The sequence below is a fragment of the Phocoena phocoena genome, chromosome 19 (assembly GCF_963924675.1).
Source record: "Phocoena phocoena chromosome 19, mPhoPho1.1, whole genome shotgun sequence".
NCBI classification, from domain to species: domain Eukaryota; kingdom Metazoa; phylum Chordata; class Mammalia; order Artiodactyla; family Phocoenidae; genus Phocoena; species Phocoena phocoena.
The window spans coordinates 44,276,715-44,287,395 of NC_089237.1; the positions used below are offsets into that span (position 1 = coordinate 44,276,715).

General features: G+C 53.4%; 1 protein-coding gene across 3 annotated transcripts; it reads left to right on the plus strand.

Moving 5' to 3' along the window:
* Positions 1-332: 332 nt before the first annotated feature.
* Positions 333-4,772, plus strand: ERAL1 (Era like 12S mitochondrial rRNA chaperone 1). Of its 3 annotated transcripts, none has more exons than XM_065897049.1 (10): positions 333-627; positions 1,977-2,104; positions 2,219-2,296; positions 2,698-2,744; positions 2,908-2,969; positions 3,136-3,248; positions 3,334-3,582; positions 3,724-3,873; positions 3,996-4,076; positions 4,193-4,772. In XM_065897049.1, the coding sequence occupies exons 1-10, from the start codon at positions 345-347 to the stop codon at positions 4,313-4,315; spliced, it is 1,314 nt and encodes a 437-aa protein (XP_065753121.1). In that variant the 5' UTR covers positions 333-344; the 3' UTR covers positions 4,316-4,772. The 3 variants fall into 3 exon arrangements, with proteins under 3 accessions (XP_065753121.1, XP_065753119.1, XP_065753120.1); XM_065897047.1 differs by having other exon boundaries at positions 345-627; positions 2,219-2,293; positions 4,193-4,315; XM_065897048.1 differs by lacking the exon at positions 3,334-3,582 and having other exon boundaries at positions 345-627; positions 4,193-4,315.
* The last annotated feature ends 5,909 nt before the right edge of the window (positions 4,773-10,681 follow it).

The following is a 10,681-nucleotide window of genomic DNA, read 5'->3' on the forward strand; positions in this document are numbered from 1 at the left end:
CGCTAAGAGAACGATTTTGCCGCTTGGCCTCGTGGGAGATGTAGTCTTTCATGAGGCAGGGCTAGAAGGGCCTTCTACAAAATTTTGGCAGGAGAAGAAGAAAACACGATGCGTATGAGAATCCAAAAGATCTTCAAGCTCACACAAACTCTAAATACACTTTTTCCCCGTTCCTTAGCCTCGGGCAGTCTCCAGAGCGGTTCCAACTCCAGCCCACCTCCAATGTCCCATGTTCCTCCGCTCTGTTCGGGCCGATCTAGCTCTCTCCCGCTCGCTCGCCTCTCCGCAGCACTGTCCAATCATAGGTGCGTTCCTGGGAGTTCCCGGAGTGCCTTGCGGTTGCGATGGCTGCCCCCGGCAGGCGAGGTGCTGAGCTCCTTCGAACAGTGTTAGGGGTTTGGCCGCCGGGTCCCGACGCCGCGAGGGAATGGGTGACCCGGCTCCCCTTGCTCTTGGGCAGTCAGCAGAGGTGCGTCTCCTGTGTCTCGGGCCCGGCCTTTTCTGGTCCCCGCCTGGCCTCGGCTTCTCGCCCGAATGGCCAGAGCTCAGCCCTGGACTGCTTCCTCGGACTCTCTCAGCCAGACAGCTCGTTGAATTTTCGCGTCCCCGCCGTGTCCATGCACAGAGGTAAAGGGCCCAGATAGATTTGTCTGGAATTGTCACTGTTTTAGCACAGAAAGTCCTGTGTCGGGGAAACCCCTCAGTCTCTGGGGATATCGTCTTTGGCTCTGTATTACAGAAAACGATCTTGAGGCCCCGAGAGATGGAAGCGAGCAGTGAAGGATCTCATAGGAAAGAGATATAGGTTCTAAGAGTTTTCGAGCCAGAGGGAACCGATCTGGTCACAACCACAGACGTTCACAAAGAGCAGGAGATTGAAGGGCCACAGGCATGGAAGAGTTGTGGCTCTCTGTCCTCACATGGGGAGCAAGCTTGACCCATCTACTTGTCAAGACACTGAGTTACAGTTGTCCCTTGAACAACTCGGGGCAGAGGTGTTAGGGGTGCAGAACCCATGCAATCGAAAATCCTCATATAATTTATTGTGGGCCCTCCGTATATGCAGCTCCTCCGTATCCACGATTCCTATCTGAGGATTCAACCAACTGCACACCGCATAGTACACATTTAGTGAAGAATAAAAAAACAAAATAACCTGCGTATAAGTGGACCAACACAGTTCAAACCCATGTTGCTCAAGGGTCAACTGTACACCTGGAAATAGCACCCTCTATTCTTCAAGTAGCATAGACTAAAGGCTGAACACAAAAACTGGTAATTATGATGCAGTGTCATGAGGAGCAATTACAGAAAGACTGAGAAAGCTTGCAGAGCCTTCATTGTACCCTTAGTAGGGTAAGATAGAGCTGGAGGGATTTCTGGCTTTATCTGGTATAGAGATACTTTCACACATGTACATACATTTACTGGGCACAACTACACAATACGATTCCACAAGGTTATTGAGTATTAAGTGCCAGGCATTGTGCTGAGTGGTTTTACACAATTGCCAATGGTCGAAAGAAGGTTATGGGCTTCCCTCGTGGCGCAGTGGTTGAGTGTTCTGCCTGCCGATGCAGAGGACGCAGGTTCGTGCCCCGGTTCGGGAAGATCCCACATGCCGCGGAGCGGCTGGGCCCGTGAGCCATGGCCACTGAGCTTGCGCGTCCGGAGCCTGTGCTCCTGAGAGGCCCGCGTACCGCAAAAAAAAAAAAAGAAGGTTATACAGTAAGTAGTCATTAATACCATTTCTGTTTTACATATGAGAAAACTAAGGGGCTTAGAGCAATTAGAGAACTATAGTTATAGGCATATAAACAACGTAATGGACAAACTGAATCTCAAAGCCAGGTCTCGGCTTCAACCTGATGCATGAATCTTGTATCCATATTCCCTTTGTGGATGCGTAGGACCAAGTACCTGACAGGGGATCCATGTTGCACTACCTTTCACTCCCCTCCCATTCCCACACACAGATGAGCAGGATCTCCTCTTGGTCCATCGCCCCGACATGCCTGAGAACCCCCGAGTCCTACGAGCGGTCCTCCTGGGTGCCCCGAATGCAGGAAAATCAACCCTCTCCAACCAGCTGCTGGGCCGAAAAGTATGCTGCATCCTTGACACCCCCGACCCTTTCATTTCTCACTTCTTACTGTGACTTCGTGGATTGTTCTAGAGGGATCTGGGACCTCACTTGGGACTTCTTTGTTCCTGGCAGGTGTTCCCTGTCTCCCAGAAGGTGCACACCACTCGCAGCCAAGCTCTGGGGGTCATCACAGAGAAAGAGACCCAGGTGGTGGGTACTTGTAATGGATGTCCAGCAAACAGGACAGGGGTTGAAGCTAAGAGGGTCTCCCTTACTGTTAGACCTGAAGAAAATGATGGTTAGGCTCACTGCTCTGAGGGAAGGGGGCTCCTCTTCCTTTTAAGCCTATGCAGTTCTCTCTCTACCTTCCCCCTTTGGCATCTAGTCAGAAAGGTCTCACTGCCTCTTTACTGCTTCCTAATCTTCCAGATATTCACAGTTGCTCTCTTTCTCCTGGATCCTATCTAGAATTAAAGCAAGGCTGGTGGGTAAAAATTGGCCAAGAAGTGGGGGCAGGCTCCTGATGTCAAGGGTGGGTGACCTTTCACTACCCAGCCATAATCTTTCCTCCTGGGGTTGGGGGTCTGGGCATCTCTTTTTCCTGATTTTAGATTCTATTTGACACACCTGGCCTCATCAGCCCTGCTAAACAGAAAAGGTAATACCTGGGGAAACAGGGAGTTGTAGCGGGGAAAGGTGTTGAAGAGGGAGTGGGGAGATTCCATCGTAGGGGCTGGAAAACCCCCTTATCACACCCCATCCCTCCTCAGGAGGGCATCACTCCCAAGACCCTTCCTGATCTATGTATGTCTGTCCCTTAGGCACCATCTGGAGCGCTCTTTGTTGGAAGATCCATGGAAGAGCATGGAATCTGCTGATCTGGGTTAGGCTCAGGATGGGAATCTGAAGCCCAATTTACATGGTCATGGCCTCTCATTGCTGATAGTTTAGGGGGATGGGGGTTGGCCAGATCCCATACCCTGGAAGTTTTGGGGGTTGGGGGGAATGAGTGGTCATAACCTTGTCCTCCCTACACTGCCAACTTCCAGTTGTGGTTCTTGTGGATGTCTCGGACAAGTGGACTCGGAACCAGCTCAGTCCCCAGGTGCTCCAGTGCTTGACCCAGTTCTCCCAAGTCCCCAGCATCCTTGTCATGAACAAGGTGAGCACCACCTACCTGAGGAAGGGGTCTACTTTGAGGGTCCCGTCTCACTGACCACAGTCCTCTGCCTGTCCCCCACCCCCAGGTTGATTGCCTGAAGCAGAAGTCAGTTCTCCTGGAGCTTACAGCAGCCCTCACTGAAGGTGTGGTCAATGGCAAGAAGCTCAAAACGAGGCAGGCTGTCTGCTCGCAGCCGGGCAACCGTTGCTCCAGCCCAGCAGCTAAGGGCCCAAACACACTGTCTGTGGGAGACCCTCAGCGGGTTGGCTGGCCACACTTCCAGGAGATCTTCATGTTGTCAGCCCTAAGCCAGGAGGATGTGAAAACACTAAAGGTCAGTTAGCCTTGACCATAGCCTGGCCCTTGGTTTCCACCATGTGAAGACAAGCCTCAGAGTTCCTCCTCCTGGAAGTGAGAGTGAGAGGAAAGTCCTGCTTGGGACTGAGATGCCTACCTACTCCCTCTGTGCCCTTAGCAATACCTCCTGGCACAGGCCCGGCCAGGGCCCTGGGAGTTCCACAGTGGAGTCCTCACCAGCCAGACGCCTGAGGAGATCTGCGCCAACATGATCCGAGAGAAGCTCCTGGAGTACCTGCCCCAGGAGGTGCCCTACAACGTGCAGCAGGTGCAGGCACAGTTAGGGGTCATGGGGCTCTCCATCAGGCACACACCCGGGGCAGACAGCTGGGTCCCAAAGAGGACGTGGGTAGGGGCCTGCCTGACCAGTCCTGATGTCTCCCTGTGCAGAAGACGGTAATGTGGGAGGAAGGGCCAAACGGGCAGCTGATGATTGAGCAGAAGCTTCTGGTGCCCAAAGAATCTCACATGGTAAGCAGGGCCAGGCTTGGAGGAGGGACCAATACTCTGTTAGGCAGGGGTTCTTCCCTGACTGCTTGGGAGCTCTGAGAGCAGGCTCACGTCCCTGTCTTTTACCCCACCCTCAGAGGATCCTGATCGGTCCGAAAGGGCACCTGATCTCCCAGGTGGCACAGGAGGTGGGCCGCGACCTCATGAACATCTTCCTCTGTGAAGTTCAGCTCCGCCTGTCTGTGAAACTCCTCAAGTGACCACCCTCTGATATCCTTCCCAAGGCATCCCCGCCCAAGCTGCTGGCGGGAGCCACTGACCAGAGCTGCCCTTACCTGGGGCCTTCAGGGCCTGGAGCCGGGCCTGGACAGTGACTGGGTGGCTGGCCGAGTCTGCACAGCCCCTGCCCAGCCGTGCCTCCTGCTGGAGGAAGGAATCTGCCTTAGCCTGGTTCCCACGTAGTTCCTCTGCCTGGGCCTGTAGCTACTTAGGTCTTAGAAGCTGGCCCTTTGGTGTGGGAGCACTTCTGCCACCTGGCATTGGGCTGAGTTTCTTCCTGAGCTGTTAGCAGGGAGCTCTTTCCCCTCTCCCCTCAGTTCGTACACCTTGCAGCTGTGGAAGGACCCACGTGTCCTGAGTGAGACAGTGCCTCCCACCTGCTCCTCAAGTCCTTGATCCCTCTCTCCAATCTCGGATGCTAATAAAGTTAAAAGACAAGCAGCATTCTGGGTCTCATCTTTATTTCTTTAGAACAGGAAAGAGAAAACGTACCCATTCCTTCCACCCCTACCCCGTTGTCTGAGCTGGAGTCTCCCTCCCTTCAGTAGGCTGCTCCAGGGTCCCGAGCAATCTTCTTGGCACGTTTTCTGGGTGCAGCAAGAGAACCGTTACCATTACTAAACTCAGTAATGGTAACGGTTTCCTCGCCACCCCCAAGTGCCCTGGCGGTCGGCAGGCTGTGATAGGCTGAGCAGTGAGCACGGTGGGCTTGCTGCAACCCCTGGCCTCTTCATCAGCCTCCAGAGCTGGGAGTACCCGGACTAGTACATCATCTATACTGTAGTGTCTCATCACAAACTTACAGTATATGATGATATCCCAGCCAGGGCCCTGCAGGAGGCACAGGGAGCATGGCTTGGAGAGCACTGTGGCAGAGAGAGCCAAGCACTGGGGGCACAGCAGGACAGGTCAGGGATGGACACAGCTCCCCACTCCCTGGCCGGCATCTCCTTGATTCTGTGGTCAAGGGCAGACCTGAAGGGGACTGATCCAAAGAGCCCTTCAGAGCTAGGGTCTGTTGAGATGTCCTTAGGGACCCAGTGCCGGGGTTTAACAAGCCAGAGATCACATAATGGAGCGGAAGATTTCCTCTGGTCAGACCAACAAGCAGACAGACCCAGAGGAGGAACACTTACCTGGGGCTGGAACTGCAGACTAAGGCCTTTGGAAGTAGGGAAACCCTGTTCCTCCTGCCTCTCCACTCAAGCTGCTCCCTTTTAATCCACCAGCTGGCCCCTCCCCTTGGGTGGGGCACTTTCCCGGGTTCTGGAAGGCCCTGCCTCTTAACCCTTTCCCTGCTAGACTCCTTGGACTGAGGGTCACTGGCCCTTCTCCATTAGGCCCTTTGTCACATACTCTTTGCGCTTCCCCCGCCTCCCCCCGCCCCGGTACGCTGGCCTCTCACTGTTGTGGCCTCTCCCGCTGCGGAGCACAGGCTCCGGACGCACAGGCTCAGTGGCCATGGCTCACGGGCCAAGCTGCTCCGCGGCATGTGGGATCTTCCCGGACCGGGGCACGAACCCGTGTCCCCTGCATCGGCAGGCGGACTCAACCACTGCGCCACCAGGGAAGCCCTGTCACATACTCTTTTATGGACCTTGCTAAGCCTGCTAGGCTTGGGCCTGGCTGAAGAAAAAACAGCCTCACCCCAGCCATCCTGCAGGGCTTAATTGCTGGTCAGAGCCCTGGGGAGGTGGTGGTGGTTAATTTTGGTGGTGGGAATGTTAGTTTGAATCTCTATAAGGCAGGGAGGGTCCTGACAGCTGGATCTTGGGGCAAGCGCTGACCTAAATTTCAGTCCCCCGGCCCTTGTCTATGTTTATGCTGAACCCAAGGAGGCCGGACCCTTTGCCCATCTCTGCCAGGGCAAGGTCCTCTAGGGGGAGGGGTCCTCTGCCGGAACATTTGAGGGTGGCTGGCTGAGTCCCAAGCTCACGTGGGAGCCAGTTTAGGAAAGGGTAGTGGCTGTTCGTCAGAGCTCAAGGCCCCCAGAGTGAGAGCCCGGCAGTATTAGGTTCTCTGCCTCTGGGAAAGGTGAGACTTGGAGTAGAGACTCCTCAAAGCAGGGCCTCCGCTCCTTGGACCCCCATTCTGGGGAACACGTCTGCTTCTCTGCTCCCTCCCCTTCCCCTCTCCTAGACCCTCTGGTGTGTATTCTGGGAAGCAGTTACCCCTCTCTGCAGGGGCCATGAGGCCAGGATGGGGAGTGAGGGGAGAGACCCAAACTTCTTGGGGTTCCTTGGAGGCGTTTTATCTCCTGCTGTCACAGAGGCTTGGCGCACGCCCTTGACTCTGTTCGGCATGGTCTTGCCTCCTTTCTTGTCTAGTTAACTCTTATTCCCTCTTCCGATCTCTAAGTGTCTCTTCTGCAGGGAAGTTCTTCCTGGCTAGTTAAATCCCCCTGTTATGGGCTCGTTTATTTGTGTGACTATTCACATTAAGCAGATAATCACGAGGGCCTGGTTTATTCACCAGCGTATCTCTACCACAGAGCAGCGACTAAACAGGCATTCACGGCGGATGACTGATGTGATGTGGGGGAGGGGAGAGACTTTGACCTGGGGAGGCCGACTGACCAAGATGTGGCTCTCTCAGGCAAGTCATTTTCTTGGACCATCTCTGTTCGCCTTTGTAAACAGGAGTAATAACAGTCCCCAGTTCGCAGAGCTGTGAGAGCCAGGCGATGAGCTGCTGGTAAAGCACTTAGCCCACAGAAGGGGTTGAACAAGTTAATGCCTACCTCACCCGCTTCCCACAGGGGCTCGCTGAAGGCCACAGGTAAGGCCTGTTGCTTCTTTTTAATTAAGTTGTTTATTTATTTATTTTCGGCTGCCTTGGGTCTTTGTTGCTGTGCGTGGGCTTTCTCTAGTTGTGACGAGCGGGGGCTACTCTTCGTTGCAGTGTGCGGGCTTCTCATCGCAGTGGCTTCTCTTGTTGCGGAGCCTGGGCTCTAGGCACGCGGGTTCTAGAGCACAGGCTCAGTAGTTGTGGCTCACAGGCTTAGTTGCTCTGCGGCACGTGGGATCTTCCCGGACCAGGGTTCGAACCCGTATCCCCTACATTGGCAGGCGGATTCGTAACCACTGCGCCACCTGGGAGGTCCCGAGACCTGTTGTTGAACATCTGAAAACTCATGAAATACTCTTGAAAGCAGCTGGAGGCCATAGAGAAAGCCCAGGTTTAGAGGTAACAGGCCTGGAGTGACAGTCCCGACTCCATTGCATCCAGCTCTGTGCCTCTGGGCCAAGTGCTCTCTGCTTCAGTCTCCTCAAATGTGAAATGGGCGCTGTCCAACCTACCTCAAGCGGTGGTTACAAGGATTATGGGAGCACTCATGTCAAACACCCAGATCAGAGCCCAGCGTGCATGAACCAATGTCAGCTTCCTTCTCTCCGTTCCTGTTTCACTCTCTTGCTGTGTGACTGGGGGCAAATGCCACTGTTCTGAGCTTTGGTGATAATACGTATCTTACCAAGTTGTAAGAATTAAGTGAGAAATGTGGGTGAGAAGCCTTTATAGACCCAGGTGCTCTAACCCAGTGAGGAATTATCCTTGTCTACTCCTTCCTCCCTGCGACCCCCTTTCCTGTCCTGTGACCCCACAGATAGTCCAGGCTCCTTTCCCAGAGTAAAGCCTTCATGCACTAGGGCCAAATTCATGCCACTTGCTGGCTAGGTTTCCACTTAGACCCTGGGGGCCAAGTCCAGGGTGAGCATGGACAGAACTCAGGGGTCCTGGAGGTAGAGGAGAAATATCTCCACCAGCCAGAGATCTTGTGACTGTGGCCTCAAGCTGGGTGGAGGCACCTGCGCTCAGGGTGTGGGCTGAAGGAGAGTCTGAGCCTGGGCGGGGTAGTCTGGGGACCCTGATTAGCAGACTTAGGGCTATCAGGGTAGGGGCCCTTTTGCTTATCAGGAGCTTGCAGGGGCCACAGTAGAACCTGAGGACACTTCATGCTGAGGGCGGTCTCCTGGATGGCTGCTTTTCCATCCTTCTCCCTCCTTAGAACCCTGAGGGGAGTTAGGTTGGGAGTACTTCTCCCTTTCTTCAGGTCACATGGAGACTCTGCCCCTTGCCTGGCAGCCAGTCTGGGGTTGGGGGACACAATCCCAGTCCTTGGGAGAAGCCTCATATGCTCACAGCTTTTGCTTCAGACTAGGAGCTTCATGGCTCTCCTGAGACTGGGGTGGGCTTGTCTGGGACCTTATCCTTCCAAAGTCTGATTCCAGTCCCTGCCACTGCAGCTTTAAACGTTTGACTCTTATTTTGTCCTTCTTTGGATGAAGTCCTTAAACCATATGCTGAGTGATGAAATTAAGGACAGTAAGATCTGCAAGTTTCCTTCAAAATCATGAAGTTCAAGTCCCTCCTTTATATAAGAGAGGAAACTGAGGCCCAGAGGAGGGGAGGGTATATCATCCAAAGCCTCAGGGTTCCCTCCACCTCTCAGAATCAGGGAACCCATGACCCTATGAGGAATAGGAAGGCAGCAGCAGGTACCCACAGGTACACAGACATACAGAGTCACACACAGATACACATACACAACACACATGTATGATGTCTGCATAGACCTATAACACATGGAGATACACATCAAAAAAACCGGACTTAGCTAGTAAAATTACTCTTAATTTTCTCTTGGTTGTTTTAATAAGTTTCACTAAGTCGGCAGTTTTGTACAAAGATAAAAGAAGGCGGAAAAATATGGTCTTTCAATGTCTCACTCACAGCACAGTTAGCAGCAAAACTCATCTTGGAACCAAGGACTTTAAGAAGTTCTGGGAAGTTCTGGCTCTCCTGTTTTGCTTTAGATTCAGGGGACTCAAAGCAAGAGGCTGGTGTGGTTCTAGGAGCTTAACAGGTGTGAGAAAGAAAGGCTGGAAAACTGATCTAATCCTTACTCTCCATGTGGTAGATTGGGGCTTGCGACCTGGGGCTTTGTCGGAGATTACTGCTGGCGATCGCCTTTTCTCCCGGCTTGGTTTCGTCATGACTGGCCTGTGGAGCCTCTCCTAACCCTCCCTGACACTCGCCCCTGTGTCTAGGCTTGGACCTTCTCTGTTCTCCTTATCACACTGTGAGAATTCATCTGACCCCTTATTTGTCCCCAACGGCTCCATGAGCAGACACCTTGTGTGATTCTTCTCTATGGCCCCAGCACCCTTCATGGGCCTTATCCTGGGAGATGCTCAGAGAAAGCCTTACACTGAACAGATGCCTTACAGACAGTGACCAGCGTGTACTCACGTTCTCAACACATCCCCTTACACGCTCTATTCCTGTGGCCCCCTGAGCAAGTGCACAATTCGAGCAATGAACTCAGGTGCTGTGGGTCATAGCAATAGCTTCTCTGGGGGCCTTGCCAACGTCCATCAGTTCCCAAAAGATGACCGCATGCCAATTTTATAACAGAAACTGAAGCTCTGGGAGGAAACTCATGACCCTGGGTCACACAGTAGTCAGGAAAAGAGGCAAGACTACAACTCCGCTCTCTAAACCCCAGATCCCAAGCTCTGTGCACAAAGCTGCTGTGAGTGAGGTTGATCTTGTGTGTGTCTCTGTGGGGCCTTGTAAAGTTTCAGAGGCAACGGAATCAGACCTGAGCTTTGCCACCTACCAGTAATGTGATTCTGACTACATCGCTTGCTTCATCTCTCTGAGCCCTGGTCTCCTTGTCTCTAAAATGGGGCTGACCTTGGGAAGACTCAGTGAAAGAGTACGTGGGAAGCTCCCAATGGAGTCTGGATTCCCTCCTTGCTTCCGCTTCCTCAGATACTCCCACCCGTCTCACCCCTTTTTAAGCCTCTTCCACACCTGCTCTTGGCCAACTGCAACCCAGCAACAATCCTCTCCATTCTCTGACCTCCTGCGGCTCACGAGCCAGGCCCTCGTATGGAGCTCACACGCCCTGGAATCACAGGCCAGGCCATCTGAGGCTTGAACCAGAGCCTCAGCCTGTACAGTTCAGGAGTCATGCCTTAGAGTTCTTGCTTTTTTTCCAGACCACCGGCCCAGGATGGACTCAGAGCCAGAAGGGAAAAGCATGGCTTTGGACCTGTCAGAGCCTGGGCTCTATCACAGCTGGCCGAGTGGGCCTGGGCCCTGCCTGCTCTTGGAGCCTTGGCTTCCTTACCAGTAAAATGGGCTTAAAATGCCATCTTTTTCATGATTGTGGTACAGATGAAATGAGACAGTAGAGGTGACAGTTTCTAACCTAGGGACTGGCTCATATGTAACAGGAGCTCAGCAAATGCCAGGCTCCTTCCCTTCTGGCTTTGCCATGGGCTTTTCCTACTCATCCTCCCCGGGGGTGGGGGGGGTGGGGGCGTGTGCTCACTCAAATA

Coding starts and splice junctions, on each gene's coding strand:
- ERAL1 (XM_065897049.1), top strand. CDS start 345: ATGGCTGCCCCCGGCAGGCGAGGTGCTGAGCTCCTTCGAACAGTGTTA. Junction 2,970..3,135: donor CATGGAATCTGCTGATCTGG/GTTAGGCTCAGG, acceptor GCCAACTTCCAG/TTGTGGTTCTTGTGGATGTC. Junction 3,249..3,333: donor GCATCCTTGTCATGAACAAG/GTGAGCACCACC, acceptor CCCCACCCCCAG/GTTGATTGCCTGAAGCAGAA.